Source organism: Malus sylvestris, chromosome 16, assembly GCF_916048215.2.
Source record: "Malus sylvestris chromosome 16, drMalSylv7.2, whole genome shotgun sequence".
Classification (NCBI taxonomy): Eukaryota; Viridiplantae; Streptophyta; class Magnoliopsida; order Rosales; family Rosaceae; genus Malus; species Malus sylvestris.
The window spans coordinates 22,345,803-22,362,524 of NC_062275.1; the positions used below are offsets into that span (position 1 = coordinate 22,345,803).

Sequence of the window (16,722 nt, forward strand, 5' to 3'; positions counted from 1 at the left end):
GTTCTGGATTCATTTTCATAAGGATTCGACGTAACTGATGAGTGCCGGCTGTCAACTACCTGACGCCCTCCCCCTCCTCCTTTACCCGGGCTTGGGACCGGCAATGTAAGATAAACTTACACAGGCGGAGTTATTACACACACACAAAAACAAAAACTTCAAAGGAAATCCAAGTTGATAACTGAACAGTTTGGGAAAGAGAGGCTAATATAACATGTATAGAAAAGGTTCAAATTAAAATTGACGATATATGGAGAAAACCTTAATATAAAGTCAAAGTTTGCAAATTCGTTATCCTGCTATGAGAAGATCAATTTAAGAAACTAAGAATAAAAACATAATGAAAAGAAGTGCAATAGAGAGAAACTATTTTAGTTCTTTGATAAGGAGAAGTAACGAAAGGAACTAAAACTGCAAACAAAAAAAAAAAACGCACGGAAAAATAACTTGAATACCTGAGATGATCGTGGTTGATGAGAAGCAGCAGCTGCAGTTGCCATGCGAGATGGAGAGATGAGCAGTGAGTGGAGTACGTCGAGTTGTTTCGGCCCTTCTCAAGTCTCAATAGGTTTTTCTCAGATATCCCACAAATAAATTAGGGTTGAGGAAGTTAAATACTTAAGATTATTGAAAAACCCTATTTTATTTTCCATGGAGAATGTGGTGAAGTTTTGTGGGAGGAACGAATAACGTGGTTGAAGTTTTGTATGAGGAACGAAGAGCGTGCTGTCGTGGGAGAAGCGGTTCTTGGTTTTTTCTATTTAGTTTTTACTTTTTCCGTTTAACTTTTAAGTGTAAAAAATGTATTTCTTATTTGTTTAACAAAATTACCGCTGCAATATGTTATGTATTATTTTCGGTTAGTTTAATTTCTTTTTGTTTTAGGGATTTTTTAGTCCACTTTTTTTTTTTTTTTTTGGTGAAGCCTTAGACACCAAAATTGGCTTCTTGGCATTCTATTAGTAGGGATTTGCAATAAAGCAAATCCAAATTCATAACAAGAAAAGGCATGTGCATCTGATATGCTTTGGTGTATTGTGTATTGAATTTTTGTCCATTAAATATTTTACATAGTGTGATATTCACATTCTTTTTTATTTTTTACACATTTACTTAATTTGCAACCATTAGATTGACTGAATTAAAAATATCAAATGACATAGATTAGCAATGTACGTGTGAGAAGTAAAAATGATGTGTGAATGGCACATCTCTATTAATTATTATATATATTGACCAATAATCTAACCATCAAATAAAATCCCTTGAATTTCATGTCATCCTAATGTGAAGAGGAAATGGAGGAGGGCTAGTGTCATAGTGGAACCAAGCACCCTTGTGGCCCTCCTATCACGGGTTGGAGGCTCTGCCACCCCCTTTTTCACTACCATGAGAACCTCACCTAACTATTGATCAGGGCCGGTCCTGTGTTTTTGGGTGCCCAGTGCGAAAGCTCAAAATGTGGCCTTTTTAATACAAAAACATATGTTTAAAAAAAAATATTTAACGAGGGCTGGAACCCAGTCAAAGCTGGGGGGCTAGGCCCTCACGCCCAAATTATATTACTTGAGAAAATATACAACGGGGGGGACATAATACCTAAACCCCGACAATCAAAAATACAATCATATACAACCATTCCTAGCAAAACTCCTTGAAATTTCAACCTTTAAGAAATTGTCTTCTGGCATTTTTTGAAGCAAAATCATCAATTATATCATCATACTCCAAGTCTTCAATCTCATCATTTTCAATGCATAAGATTGCTAATCCATTTAGCCTATCTTGAGTCATAGTGGTCCGCAAGTAAGAGCAATATCCACTATAACAAGAAAATAATTTGTTCTAAATGATTCTTCAGCAGACTGTTGTTCCCTCTCATTACCATCAACTTCATCATGATGTCTTTTTCTAGGTCTATGACGTTTAGTTTGAAAAACAGGGTCAATTTCCAATTCAAGTGCAATTTCTTTAGCATCACGCATGGCAGAAGCAAAACCAGTTTCTCTGTAGTTTTCAAAAAAGGTAACAAGTGCTTCCAAAGCCTTTACAGCAACATCAAGACGCATGTCTTCAGATTGTAATTTTTTGCTCACCATGTTAATCTTCAACAAAATGTCATACCAAATAACCAAACTTAATACAAAATCAAAACTGGAAAGTTCTCCTGATGCTAAACATTCTGCATCCCTACTCAATCGGGGATTCTCAGTAATTTCCACCAACGTAAACAAAGCATTTCTAACTTGGGCTACTTGGGATTTAATTGCTTTAACACTTTCAATGTGACTTTCCCATCGAGTAGTTGACAATGACTTCAAAGTTAAACCATCAATATGTTCAAGCAAAATATTCCAACGCTTTGTAGAGTTGGCAAACACCGTATATATGCATTGACATGCTCCAAAAAAAGATTTTGCTTTAAGACATGAACTTGCCATATCACAAACTATTAAATTAAGACAATGAGAACCACATGGCATGTAAAATGCTCTGGGATTTATGTCTAGCAATCTTTTTTGGACACCTTGGTGTTTCCCTTTCATGTTAGATCCATTATCATAACCTTGTCCCCTCACATTATCAATATCAAGATTAAGAGACTTTAGGACATCTTGCAACTCATTAAAAAGTCCTTGTCCTGATGTATCTTCCACACTTAAAAACTCCATGAAATACTCCCTTATATTTATTGACCTACTTGACAAGTCAACACATCTCAAAATTAAAGTCATTTGTTCCACATGACTTGCATCAGGAGTACAATCAAGAATGACAGAAAAAAATTTGGCTTCTTTTACCTTTTTAATGATTGCGGTTTTGACTTTTGAAGCTAAAGTAGCTATCAACTCATTTTGAATTTTATGACTCAAATAGTGGTGATGAATCTCTTTATTCTCAATGAGTCGAAGATGCTTTTGCATTATTGGATCAAACTCCGCAATCATTTCAAGTAAACCTAAGAAGTTTCCATTACAGTCTTCATAAGGTCTTTCATTTGTTCCACAAAATGCTAAATTACGTATAGCAAGACATTTCACAACAACAATAATTCTAAGCATCACTTGTTTCCAATGATTTGTCTCTTTCTTGATTCGCATTTGAAATTCTTTATCAATTGTCTGATTTGTTGTCAATCTACTTTTCAACTCAACCCAAGTTCTCAAATTAGTAAGATGTTCTTTACTCATTTCATGTTGGTCAAGCTTCACACCAAGATGTCTCCAATCACTAATTCCATCTTTTGCTAACTCACTTTTTGAGGCAATTGTTTTAAACAATTTACAACAAAAGCAAAAGACTTTATCCAACTCTTTTGAGTACACGAGCCATTTCCTATCATAAATTTCACCCGTTGGTAATTTTCAATCATAGTAGTGTGAGGAAAATTTTCTAGAGAGTTTGTCCTTAGGATAAGTGAGATTAGTTTCTCGAATTGGCCCATTTTCTACAAGCAAGTCTCTCATTTCTGCATTAAGACCATCCCAAACTCTTGGATCATAAATGTTTATATGGAAAATAGGTTCAGGAGATTCAATATTTTCCTCTACACCAATATGGTCATCATCAACATTTAAATCCACATCACCACCATTTTCATGGTCTTGTGACTCATCACCAACATTTTCTTCTAACTCACTACCATTTTCATGATCATGAGACTCCCCAATAACATTTTGTGGCTCTTCACCAACATTATTTTCTCTCAAATTTTCAACTGACTCATTCTTTGTAGAGAAAAATTTATTAAGAGATCCTCTTAAACTTTCGGCAATTTCGTTATCCTTTGCCTTTTTTTTTCTTTTCATATTACCAGAGAGTTGTTTCCTAAAAGACATGGCTTCGATAATTTGTTTGCAAAAATTACCTACACATGATATAACAAAATTTTCCTATCAAAATTATCATTCCAACACATTATATATTATAAAAACACTAACACATAGTCAAACATATTATAAAAATTGAACCTAAAATTGGGTTTGAAATGAAATCAAATAATTCAATAATCAATTAGTCAAGAATTCAATTCATCATTCATCAACAACAATAATTCTATACATCATTGCAAAATTTTATATTAAATTATAAATTGAGAATTAAAATTTTAAAAATTTACCTCAAAACTAATTTTGTCTCCGCGCTTGAGAGTTTGGAGCAACCATTAAAGCTTGTAGCAAAGAAGTTGGGACGGCAGAGCAAAGCACCAATGATTCAGAGAAAGAAAAATAATGATTCAGAGAAAGAAAAATAAGGGGCAGGGAAGGCAAAGTGAGGGATGTAGGGAACAAAAGGGAGGTGGGTGGGTGGGTGGGTGGGGAATCGGGAAAGGTTGGAGTATATTAGTGATTAGGGTTTGATTGGGACCACTGGTCCCTGTTATGTTTTGTTATGTTTTTTTTTTTTTTTTTTTTATTCTTCTTCTTCTAATCTGCGGCTGGGTCTTTCTGGGCCCTTTTGTTGCCTCTTGGGCTCTTGCCAGCCCTTATTTGGGCTGTGAAATTTTTTTTTTTTAATACTTAGTTATATGGGTTTTTTTTTATTTTGGTGCCCTCTTCATTTTGGGGTCCTGGACAGTTGCCCCTGTGGCACTGGGCCTGGGCCGGCCCTGCTATTGATAAACAAAAATATGGAGAGGAAGTGACAAGACTTGAATAAATAACGGATAGTGCTATTCATACATTTATTTTTAACCTCTCTCACACCCTTACTAATTTTTGTCCTTTGATATTCTACAGTCCATTTGATCCAACAATCGAAAATCAAAATGAGTACGTGAGAGGCAAAAACAGGTGTGTGGATAGCACCACCCGCTTACCTATTTTATCAATCCGTCGTTGAAGGAAGGAAGACTCAAGAACGTCTAACGTCTCACTAAGGTTAGTTGAGAGTATCTCCAAATGAGATGTCAAAAATAATATGTCAAAATTTTATTAGGAAAACTAATGAAAATGGCTCGAAAACTTTGAATTTTAACGATAAGGATAAAATAGAGAGTAAAGTGAATAGTATCAGGATTGACTTTTTAGTGTGAAAATATGGTTTTTCGTTAAAGTAAATAGTACCGGAAGCTTTTTATTAAAGTTCCCAATTTTATTTGATGGCTAATGTAGCAAATTGAAGACAAGTGTTAAATCCTCTTCTTTTCCAATAAATATGTCAAATATGTATTTTATTATTTTATTGGACCCAAAGTTACATTAACTATTAAAAAATAATCAAAATTAATTTTAATTTTTATTTTATTGGTTATTAATGGGACCCATGAATTAAAAAAATTAAATTAAAAATATTTGATTCTTTCTTTGTTTGCTGTCAAAAAAGACAGCTAGGAAGTAAGGAGTCTAATCTTGTACATTGCTTGTTCAAACCTTTCTAGATTTGCAAGAAACAAAAGAGCACTCATCAGCCTGCTCTGCTTGACCTATTTCTGCAAACCTTTCGGCTATCGTCGTCAATTCTGCAGGCATTACCATATACTTGTTCAAATCTGCACTAAAATCCCATCCCCTAGACGACATGTTTTTCTTGTGCTTTCATTTGAATTCGGAGAGAACATGAAAGTTTTTATGACAATCTTAGTTGGCAGACCTATCTTTAACTCGTAGACATGTCAAGAACTAGAAGGATCATTTTCCAACTCAAGATGCATTCACTCAAAACAAGAAATTCATCCAAAAAGACTTTGACAGCGAGAAAAATTGTATGTTTTCTGTCCAAGAGGGTACTTTATTAGTTTTCCCCTTTTCTCCCCATCATTGTGCAATCAGCAACGTCTAACGCTACGGTTGCGGTGCAGTTATTACTCACGAGTTAGCGGAGACATGAGCATATGCAATTTCAATCACAATAGCAAGCACTCAGATTCTACATGACACTCAAACCATAGGGCACCACATATCCTTCCCCCAAAATTGTATATGACAAAATATTTCCATTGCTTTTTTTCATAAGTGGCTAATGACTACTTGGAACCTTTTTTTCCACCACATATTGATAAAATATGAGCATAAAAGCTCAAATACACAACAAAAAATTCCATTTGACGACTTCAACTCACAGAACACAAGTAGGAACTTGTTTTCCTCGCGATTTCATTCAACTTGCGATGATACAATTCAATTGAAGTGTGGAGGTTATATGCTTACGAGCTTAACAAAAAAGCACCTATGACGATCTTAGTATGCATGCAGAATTCTAAACAATCCAATGACCAGATGCGGTTGAAGGATTGGGAGATGCAAAATGACTGAAATCAACAGGAAAATGTTACTGACATGCGAAATTTCATGACATCCGAAGAATAAGGATCATGTATTCATTCATATGAGAACTAGGAATTTTTTTTCATTTGCTTCCAAACAAGAATTGCAACAAAGTACATTCCATATGTCTTTTCGCCCTTGCGATTAATGCAGTATTCCACCCCTTCTACTTCATCACAATGAAAAGGAGAAGAAAAAGTAAAAAAAAAAGGTTCGCCCAATTGATTGGTAATCCAGCTTAACCAGATGATTCGTTAAACTGACACCAATCAGGGCACTGAGTACTTCATCCAAAAAGAATCTATGAAAAGGGTACTATCTAAGACGAAGATTTTAAACAACCTAAGAATGAGGTGAGGGTGACTGAGTTGAGTATCAAGAAAAGAATTTAACCTATGTCTATGAAAAATCCGAACCCGAGAATGAAGAGTGCTCGGTTTATCCAGTGGGTTGGATAATTGGGATGGATATCTACATGAGCTTGTAGTAGCAGTCACCTCCACTGAGAAGGAACTGATACGCTTTGTCACAGTGACACCTGAAGTGAATTACCAAGCAGTCATCCTTCTTCTCCACACTCACAGATTCCGCAAATTCTTTCCCCCCGTCATCCTGTAAATTCTTTATGCATCAAAATTAATTGACATTTTAATCACAAAAATACCAAATCATACTTGTTTTGACTGGTTAATTAAAAAATACATGAAACATGGAAAAGAAATCAAATTGTTTAGCTTTTAGTGTTAGATTATTCAGACCCAAGACAATAGAATGGCCATATCTTCTTTCTGATCTTGTTTGTTCGAAGAAAATCAAAATACCAAATCTTACTATCTATGATTGATTAGTTAAAAAATCATATCAGTTTCAGACCCAATACCTCAGCAGTAGCAGTAGCATTGTCATGAAAATCTTGATCAGTAGCATCAACAGTTTGCACTTGTTCTTCTTCCGCTTCTTCTTCTTCTTCTTTTTTTTCTTCGGCCGCTTGCTCCTCGTGATCTTCATCTTCTTCCATTAAGTCTTCTTCCCGCATCAGTTGCTGGCACCACAGGCTCATCTCTCTCAATCGGCCCTTCATCCTCTGCAGCCTCTGCAATCATTTTCCCCAAAAACCAATTTCAAAAACAATCGAAACAGAAGAAAAGAATCAAACTTTCGAAGATTAAAGAAAAAATCAACAATTTCCGCAAAACCCTATTTCATCAACAATCCAGAAACAGATAAAGAATTCAGCTTTTCGCAGATTAAAGCATAAAATCAAAAAATCATTTCATCAGCAATCCAAAACGAGAGAAAGAAATGAGTTTTTATAAAGATTAAAGAATAAATTAATTAAAGAATTTGTCATTACCTTAGAATTGGGGGTGTCAATGTCGGTGGAGAAGTGGAAATCTTGGGAGGAGGTGGAGGAGCGGGAGGAGGTCTTGGCCGGAGAGGGGTTGAGATCCGAGACAGAGCGCTGGAGAGTCTGCGGTGGAGGAAGAGGAGGCAGGACCGCTGCCGGGGAATGGAACGGAGTCTTGGGGAAGTGGAGTCGGTCAGGAGAGTAGGACGGAGTCATGTTGCACAAAGAACCGCCACAGCGAGAAGCAGAGAGAGAATGCTCAAATGCGTAGTTGGGGGTGGTCGCAGACGGAGGGTTGTAGGGGTCGGAGATGCAGCGGCGGAGAAGAGGGAGGGAGATCCTGCGGTAGCCAGAAGAAGATGCAGGGAGAGAAGAGTCTTGTTCTGGGTGGTTGGATGGAATCTGGTGGTGGTGGTGGTGGTTCATGGTGGCCGGCGGAGGAATTGGGTTTTGGGATTTGTGGGATTATTTGATTTCTTGGAAGCTGTTTGGAATTTTGGGGAGTTTTGATTGGGAAAATGGAGGGAGTGTGGTTGGTTTTTGTAAACAGGGAGAAGGAATTTGCAACGGATTAACAACCGCAACACTCATCGAGATTTGAGAGTCAATCAGTCAACAGTTAATCCGTTAAGTTTTGGCGCCAGATTAAACCAAGGGTTTAATCCCCGTTTTACCGAATAATTTTCCAGCTGGAAGGGTTTAAACAACAAGCCCGTCTAGCTCAGTTGGTAGAGCGCAAGGCTCTTAACCTTGTGGTCGTGGGTTCGAGCCCCACGGTGGGCGATCTATTCTTTTCTTTTCTTTTCTTTTTTAATTTGTACACACCTTTTTTTCCTTTACACTCCCCATTTGTTTTAAACTTTAACGAATCATAAGGAATTCGAACAACTGCTTCAAATAAATTTGCTTTTTGACCATTAGCAAGAACTTGTTTCAGCTACAGATCATAAGGAATTCGGACAACTACTTCAAATACAGTGTCAGGAAGTACTGCTTGTGGAACCTCGACCGGACAATATTTTCAGACAAATTGGCTTTAAAATCCATTGCACTAACCACTACATACTGTGGGCATTTGATCAATCACACCCAAAGTATTTTCTAAGTCTGATGCTGGTGATGAGCTTTTACTATGCCAGTAAGTAGAGTAAAAAAAAAAAAAAGGTCGTACCCAGTGCACAAGGCTCCCGCTTTACGCAGGGTCTGGGAGAGGTGAATGTCGGCTAGCCTTACCCCCATTTATGGAGAGGCTGCTCCCAGTAAGTAGAGTACAATTATAATATTTAAGTCTGATACAAGTTGACTAATGAGTCTTCTGTCCCGCCAAACAAAGGTTTTCTACAAATTTGTTCCTCTTCATCTTTCCGGTTGCAGTTTCTTTGCGTGTATTCCTCTCCAGGAGCAACGAACAAATTATTATACAAGCACTGCAACCTATACTTCTTTCCTAGATAATGCACAGCGACAAATACAGTGAAATGTGAAGATTGTCCACAATCGGTTTGAGGATCAGGGTGACAGGTCAAAATGTGCTTCCAATAGCGTGTGAACTTCCCTTAGGGAAGTCACCTTGAAATCTGGTTTGAATTCGACATTGGCATATTCTGGAGAGTCATACCTTCCACTTTCATCGAGCAAGCATGCAACAGCTCCTGCCTGCTTCCCACAAGCCACCTGCAACGTCAGGCAATTGTTTGTAAGCATCTCCAACATCTAAGGGAAGCAAGATTTGACATAAACTCAGAACTGTAACACAATGCAGAAATCCAGCTTCCTTAATTATCTAATCATCTTTCTTCTTTTGGAACATCAATAAGTCTACCTAAGGTCCATATGTTGCTTGGTCATCCTATCAAATACAAGGAACTAGTCACAAAACAAAATACTTTGAAAAGAACTAACAAAACCCCAAACGCTCACATCATCTTTGAGGGAGTCTCCAACCATCATTACTTCACTTGGTTTAACTTCCCAAGCTGAACATATATGCAGTAGTGGAGATGGATCCGGTTTGTAAGGTCGAAATTCCCTGCTCAACGCTGGAGAAAATGACAACTGCAGTAATGACACAGAAAATAAGATCTCAAGAGTCCACTACAAAGAAGAAAGAACGATAAGAAATGAGATGAGCCCCAAACGTACATTACATAAAGTTAGGGGTTCTCCTCAAGTGATAACTCATATATTTCATACATTTAGACCATCCCTTTCTACTCTCTTTGTGATGTTTTGGAGTTAAACTGGTTGCATTTTACCCTACTTGGATCTAACGGAGGACATGACACAGAACCGAGCGCAATGGCGTTCTAGGATTCATATAGCCGACCCCACTTAGTGGAAAAAGGCTTTGTTGTTGTTGTTGTTGTTGTGTAGTGTTAGTGTGCAGTTAATTGTATGTCAGGATCCATTTGAAGTAAAACAATATGGCATTTTAGGAGTTTTAGAGAGAATCAAACGTGGAGAGGTGAGGAATGGTGCTGATTTGAAGTCCAAATAAGCTTTTCATGAGCGCATAGGAGTTGACTAACTTCAGCTAGTAGCCAGATCAGAGTAAGGCTCAACCAAGAAACCGTAATTTGTTCTTAAGACAAGAGAAACAGTAATACGGAACAGAAATAGAAGAATAGCTTTATGCTATAAGAAACTTTTTTTATACCAACTTGTGCTCTTCAATATACTTACACTGAACCGATCATGAAACAAATCTACAGCAGCCTTGACATTACGTGTGATTAATCCCCTCCTGTAAATAATCCAAATAAAAACAAAAATAATATTGCCATCATTCCCATCTTCATTGGTAGAAAAACTTATGACACGAAGTAGGTAAGAAAAAATGAAAATCTTGCAAGCAAAATAAGATTATGAACTTCAGTAACATGCATATACGCATAAAAGATAAACCACACTTGAAACGCCCTAAAGGAGACATGCATATAAGCATGCGGCCATTAGTTATACATACAACAAAAAATGAACGACTATCAAAGAAGATAAAGACTTAAGTTGAGCATGACCTTATATTCTTAGAATCTAGAAAACCACAAAGTTCTGCTGCACCTGCACCGCAATTAATCCAGATTTTAATGAACATCAGTTATCGGATCTGTCAAGTGATGATGGGAAAAAGAACAAAGCACTCTGAAATCTGATTAAGTTCATGTGAATAGTAAAGTATAAATTAAATTCTCACATTAATATCACCCCAAATCTCACTTCGGAGAAAAAGCAAAGGGTGGGAAGCAAATAGCATCCTCTTGCTTTACGAATATCGCTTTTAGTTTTCAATTAAACAACTTTCAATATTCAAAGAAAATGTGTTACATTGTTCCAAAAGTAACAACAAGTTTTCACATTTCTTGTTATGTTACATCCATCTACAAGCAGATAATATAACACAATCATTACTCATTAATCATATATCACCCGAAAACTTGCACGAGATAACGAATTAAGAACACAACATAATCCCAGTCGTATTTAACGAAAATCATAGATTAAAATCCTAATCATCACTAGTTTTGTATATCTCACTTGTAAACAGTAAAATTTTACGTACTTTGGGAAAAGAAATTAAATGGCAGCTATGCAATTAGCAAAATAAAGTAAAGTAATTGAAGATAGTGTGTGCTACTGCCACATTACAATTTTCCTAATCCAACATTTTCCCGGGAACCAAACAGAAAATCCAAAACCAAAGTTGGAAAATTTTCTCACCAGGCATGATCTGAAGGCGATCGCTCCCCTGGCGCTCAAAATCGGCGATAATATCATACGCCTTCCGCTGCTTCTCGGGGCTCCAATTCTCAATGTGGTGCAATATATCGATCCCGGAAGGGTTCTCAGCCTTGATTCTGACGTACTCGTCTTCGCCGAGCACGGCTCTGTACATTGCGGCGAAATCGATGACGGGGACCGTTAGGGTTCCGTCCATGTCGAAGACAACGCCTCGGAGGCGCGCCCTGGGTGGTTGGGCGGTGGTGGTGCCCATTGTGGCCATGGGTCTTTTGGTGATTTTGAGTTTTGGGTACAGGAAGAGGAGTGTTCTGGGCAGTAGTAGTAGTGGCATGGGGCAGGATTTGAGTGTATTGGGTATTTGAAAGGGAGGTATTTGGGTTTAAATTGAGAAATTGAAATTTGTGGGTGTGTAATTGAGTGGCTTGTAGAGCCTCTTGGGTTGTGGGTAGTGTTTGGTTGGTGAGAAAATTAGTGAGAAAATGGAGGTCAATATAGTGATTTTACATTTCTTTGGGCACCCGTTTGACAATTTCTGATGACAGTTGGGTCCATGACTTGGGCCAGTTTAAAGGACTGAAAAGGAAAACAAAACCTTCATCAGTTGGTTTGTTACCAATGGATTTTAATATCTCTCACACCATTGTTGATGGACAACATAAAAATGGTATGAGATATTTAGACATGTTTTTAATTCTCGTCGAATGAGAATATAAATTACATTATTGATAATCAATTGTGAGACTATCATAATTAGATAATATCGTTTATTAAAAAAAACAAAAGTACTTACATTTTTAGCGGCAGTGTTTTCCTTTTTGTATCCGGAGATTGAGAGTTTAATTTGAAATCGCTTTTTGAAAATTTTGTAAAAAGAAAAAGAAACTTAATTGCCACTAAGTATTATGGTCTAGTAGTATTCTTCTTCACCTGTAAGTGAGAGATCTTAGGTTCGATTCTCATCAAAAACGAGTTTGAACCACATTATTGCGAAGTTTAATCACCATATTATACTTAGGTAGCTAAGCTTGAGTTATGATTTTCGCGGATTTTAAATTTTCAAAATTTTACATAAATATCTTTTGTTCAAAAGAAAAAAAGAAACTTGATCATTTGAAGTTTAATCACCATATTATACTTAAGTAGCTAAGCTTGAGTTATGTTTTCGTTGATTTTAAATTCTAAAAATTTTACACTAATATCTTTTGTTCAAAAGAAAAAGAGAAACTTGGTCATTGTGAAGTTTAATCACCATATTATACTTAGGTAGCTAAGCTTGAGTTATGTTTTGGCGGATTTTAAATTCTGAAAAGTTTACACAAATATCTTTTGTTCAATAGAAAAAAAGAAACTTGATCATTTGAAGTTTAATCACCATATTATACTTAGGTAGCTAAGCTTGAGTTATGTTTTCGTGGATTTTAAATTCTGAAAATTTTACACTAATATCTTTTGTTCAAAAGAAAAAAAGAAACTTGATCATTGTGAAGTTTAATCACCATATTATACTTAGGTAGCTAAGCTTGAGTTATGATTTTCGCGGATTTTAAATTCTGAAAATTTTACACAAATATCTTTTGTTCAAAAGAAAACAAGAAACTTGATCATTTGAAGTTTAATCACCATATTATCCTTAAGTAGCTAAGCTTGAGTTATGTTTCCGTGGATTTTAAATTCTAAAAATTTTACACTAATATATTTTGTTCAAAAGAAAAAGAGAAACTTGATCATTGTGAAGTTTAATCACCATATTATACTTAGGTAGCTAAGCTTGAGTTATGTTTTCGCGGATTTTAAATTCTGAAAATTTTACACAAATATCTTTTGTTCAAAAGAAAAAAAGAAACTTGATCATTTGAAGTTTAATCACCATATTATACTTAGGTAGCTAAGCTTGAGTTATGTTTTCGCGGATTTTAAATTCTGAAAATTTTACACTAATATCTTTTGTTCAAAAGAAAAAAAGAAACTTGATCATTGTGAAGTTTAATCACCATATTATACTTAGGTAGTTAAGCTTGAGTTATGATTTTCGCGGATTTTAAATTCTGAAAATTTTACACAAATATCTTTTGTTCAAAAGAAAACAAGAAACTTGATCATTTGAAGTTTAATCACCATATTATACTTAAGTAGCTAAGCTTGAGTTATGTTTCCGTGGATTTTACATTCTAAATATTTTACACTAATATATTTTGTTCAAAAGAGAAAGAGAAACTTGATCATTGTGAAGTTTAATCACTATATTATACTTAGGTAGCTAAGTTTGAGTTATGTTTTCGCGGATTTTAAATTCTGAAAATTTTACACAAATATCTTTTGTTCAAAAGAAAAAAAGAAACTTGATCATTTGAAGTTTAATCACCATATTATACTTAGGTAGCTAAGGTTGAGTTATGTTTTCGCGGATTTTAAATTCTGAAAATTTACACTAATATCTTTTGTTCAAAAGAAGAAAAGAAACTTGATCATTGTGAAGTTTAATTGACACACCCCAACCCAGAATGTCCACTGGGACTTCGAATCGAGCCGTGCTGGTTGACACCTGGAAGGTGACGAAGCCATAAAGTGTAATAATGTATAAAATGTGAATAAATTAAAATCTAAAATTTCATAAGTACACAAGTGTGCGGTGAGCGGGTCTGGACCCATTTCACGCGTGATACAGAGCATAAGTAAAGTACAGTAAGGTAAAATAATGATTATACCATCAAAAAAAGCCACCTACACTAGGAAGTGCCCCGAATCCTCGTCAATACGGAACTCTGCTGCTAGAACCTGGAGGGGTACAAAAACAGAAAATGTGAATGAGTGAAACAAAACTCTTCAAACCAATTCCAACTACCAAAGATAGTAGCCCCTCGCCGCAATACCTGTTTAATTTCCCAGAAAATGATAGGATGACTATAAATCAAACCATAACCAAAATGATAGTCTTACGGTTATGTTACGTCAAATATCTTAACAGGAATGAGTAACCCAGGTGAAATAAATCAATAGGAAATGGCATGTTCGCTGGATCCACCCATCATGTATGGTTGAATCAATATCTCATCCCTTATATGCTAGCATCTCATCACATATATCATCATAAATATATGCTAGCATCTCATCATATATCATCACATATATGCTAGCATTTCATCACATATCATCACATTTATGCTAGCATTTCATCACATATCTCATCATAAATATATGATAGCATCTCATCACATGTCATCACATATATGCTAGCATTGCATCACATATCTCATCATAAATATATGCTAGCATCTCATCATATATCATCACATATATATATATACACACACACACACACACTAGCATCTCATCATATATCATCGCATATATGCTAGCATTTCATCACATATCTCATCATAAATATATGCTAGCATCTCATCATATATCTCATCACAAATATATGCTAGCATCTCATCATATGTCATCACATATATGCTAGCATTTCATCACATATCATCACATATATGCTAGCATTTCATCACATATCTCATCATAAACATATGGTAGCATTTCATCACATATCTAGTTGGAGTCACCTCTAGTGACCTATACAGCACTACTCCTGCACACGAGTCGGAACCACTGTAGTGGTCTGTACGACAGGACTGGGTGTAAATGAATACGCTCAAGTGCTACAATCATGTGAAGAGTCACCTACGAGTCGGAACCACCTATAGTGGTATGTACAACAGGCCTATGCACCTACCTTGAATTCAAGGTGAGCGTATGGTGCGGGAGGTGAACATTACGTGAAAAACCGTACCCTAGCCACGAGCAGGAGCACTAACACCGGGGTGCAGGTTTATGAGCTTTAAATGCATCTAATACCACATGTATGACTCATAATCAACCTGTACGGAGTTGCCTACTATTGCAACCTGTATGACCGTGTCGGAGTTACTTAAAGCATAACTATAGTCATACCATAACCCCATCAATTCAACTAATACTGTATACTTACCTGTACGTCCTGCGTTCATTCTTGCCCTCCAGAGCGTTCACAATAATTATGTGCAAGGAATATACATATGGATACATCATGATGTAAATCTGAATTTCAACCATATCATAATATTTCCAGATATATAAACACATAAACAAATGGCTTAAAACGCAATAACAGTGACACCCGACTCTTGAACCATTTACTTTTGGGAATAATTATCAGTGATAAACCAATTAGACACTAGTTTAATTAACTAACATTCCTTACGTTTCCTTACTTCAATTCCTTGATTCTTTACACATTGATTTATAACCAAGATGTAACCATCAAAACATAGGTTAAATCTCACATTTTGCACCAATCTCCCTCACACTGTTCAATTCCCCAAACAGAGCTATTGTCTCAATTATTTAGTCTCAATTATTGTATGGCTGCATCTAACGTCTTGTTAGACTGCCTATGTACCCTAAACAGGGATCAAGCCATTCGTATTCACAATAATTATTTGTAGATGACATGCATAACTCAATTTAGAAGAGTTTATGGCACAATCAATTATATACATATGTTAAAAAGGAAAAGATCCATTCACTTGGAGTCCACGCTATGATTCTCCAGCTCGCACATCGAAACGTCCCGAACGATTGGCACCTATAACAATTATCGAACCACATCTCAGAACTCCTGTCAATAGAATACATAATTCACATAAGGCACATCCTTAAGGACATTCTAAAATAGTTTGAGACTTATTGACCATAAGTCAATCGTCGACCAAAGATCGACGGTAGGGTCTACAACTCTGTATAACTCGATCCGGAAAATCTGCACATCAGATTTCCAATCCGTAACTTTCAAAGATTCACATTATGCTTCTAGAATAACATACTAAAATTTCATTACGATTCACCGGTCGGATCTCCGCCAATTGCCCAAAACCAAGTGGCGGTTAACATTTATTTTATAAACTTACAAATCCAATTCGAGAAGATCCATAAGTCGGATTCCCGATCTGTAGGTTCCTATGATCCTGAAATATTATTCATTATAACATATCAAAATTTGGTGACTATTCAACGGTCGGATCGTCGATTCATATTTTTACCAAATAACGTATCGTAATGAATGTAACTTCAATTAATCAGATTACGACATACATACATCACCTATGAATTCAAGGCCTCTAATTGAACTTAGGAAGACACCATCGGCCCACTGGCCACGCGCCACCGCACGCGCAGCCGTGGGTGGCGGTCGGTCGCCACAGCTCGTTGGAAAATCCAACTATTTTCAAAAATTACCAAATTTTACAGAAATGAAGATCTCAATGAGTAGAGAAACTTTCATACCTGTGGCCAAGACCAATTTGGCTGGGAAACACCTCAATTTCATGAAAATCCGAC

The 16,722-nt window shown here is 36.2% G+C and overlaps 3 protein-coding genes and 1 non-coding gene across 7 annotated transcripts; 1 reads left to right on the forward strand and 3 right to left on the reverse strand.

Moving 5' to 3' along the window:
- Window positions 1-1,273: 1,273 nt before the first annotated feature.
- Window positions 1,274-4,241, reverse strand: LOC126606952 (uncharacterized). Its single transcript, XM_050274361.1, has 2 exons — window positions 4,121-4,241; window positions 1,274-3,868 (listed from the first exon to the last, which is right to left on the reverse strand). Exon 2 carries the CDS (start codon window positions 3,189-3,191, stop codon window positions 1,791-1,793), a length of 1,401 nt encoding a protein of 466 aa, XP_050130318.1. The 5' UTR covers window positions 3,192-3,868; window positions 4,121-4,241; the 3' UTR covers window positions 1,274-1,790.
- Window positions 4,242-6,305: 2,064 nt separating this feature from the next.
- Window positions 6,306-8,200, reverse strand: LOC126606956 (uncharacterized). 2 transcript variants are annotated; one of them, XM_050274366.1, is made up of 3 exons: window positions 7,621-8,200; window positions 7,147-7,359; window positions 6,306-6,887 (listed from the first exon to the last, which is right to left on the reverse strand). In XM_050274366.1, the coding sequence occupies exons 1-3, from the start codon at window positions 8,038-8,040 to the stop codon at window positions 6,738-6,740; spliced, it is 783 nt and encodes a 260-aa protein (XP_050130323.1). In that variant the 5' UTR covers window positions 8,041-8,200; the 3' UTR covers window positions 6,306-6,737. The 2 variants fall into 2 exon arrangements, with proteins under 2 accessions (XP_050130323.1, XP_050130324.1); XM_050274367.1 differs by having other exon boundaries at window positions 6,306-6,878; window positions 7,621-8,197.
- Window positions 8,201-8,324: 124 nt separating this feature from the next.
- TRNAK-CUU (transfer RNA lysine (anticodon CUU)) lies at window positions 8,325-8,397 on the forward strand. Its single transcript has one exon. It is a non-coding gene; the product is annotated as a tRNA-Lys (tRNA).
- A 109-nt stretch (window positions 8,398-8,506) lies between these two features.
- Window positions 8,507-11,775, reverse strand: LOC126606957 (haloacid dehalogenase-like hydrolase domain-containing protein At2g33255). 3 transcript variants are annotated; one of them, XM_050274369.1, is made up of 6 exons: window positions 11,332-11,774; window positions 10,632-10,674; window positions 10,297-10,357; window positions 9,535-9,669; window positions 9,233-9,288; window positions 8,507-9,061 (listed from the first exon to the last, which is right to left on the reverse strand). In XM_050274369.1, exons 1-6 carry the CDS (start codon window positions 11,681-11,683, stop codon window positions 9,049-9,051), a joined length of 660 nt encoding a protein of 219 aa, XP_050130326.1. In that variant the 5' UTR covers window positions 11,684-11,774; the 3' UTR covers window positions 8,507-9,048. The 3 variants fall into 3 exon arrangements, with proteins under 3 accessions (XP_050130326.1, XP_050130325.1, XP_050130327.1); XM_050274368.1 differs by having other exon boundaries at window positions 8,507-9,288; window positions 11,332-11,772; XM_050274370.1 differs by lacking the exon at window positions 8,507-9,061 and having other exon boundaries at window positions 9,091-9,463; window positions 11,332-11,775.
- Between the last annotated feature and the right edge of the window lie 4,947 nt (window positions 11,776-16,722).

Excerpts from the sequence above, each read along its gene's own strand:
- LOC126606952 (XM_050274361.1), bottom strand. The coding sequence starts at position 3,191 with ATGAGTAAAGAACATCTTACTAATTTGAGAACTTGGGTTGAGTTGAAA.
- LOC126606956 (XM_050274366.1), bottom strand. The coding sequence starts at position 8,040 with ATGAACCACCACCACCACCACCAGATTCCATCCAACCACCCAGAACAA. Across the intron at positions 7,360-7,620 it reads TTGACACCCCCAATTCTAAG|AGGCTGCAGAGGATGAAGGG; the intron begins GTAATGACAAAT and ends AAATGATTGCAG. Across the intron at positions 6,888-7,146 it reads ATGCTACTGCTACTGCTGAG|AATTTACAGGATGACGGGGG; the intron begins GTATTGGGTCTG and ends TGATGCATAAAG.
- LOC126606957 (XM_050274368.1), bottom strand. The coding sequence starts at position 11,683 with ATGCCACTACTACTACTGCCCAGAACACTCCTCTTCCTGTACCCAAAA. Across the intron at positions 9,670-10,296 it reads TGTTTCATGATCGGTTCAGT|TTGTCATTTTCTCCAGCGTT; the intron begins GTAAGTATATTG and ends TCATTACTGCAG. Across the intron at positions 9,289-9,534 it reads GAGACTCCCTCAAAGATGAT|GTGGCTTGTGGGAAGCAGGC; the intron begins GTGAGCGTTTGG and ends CTGACGTTGCAG.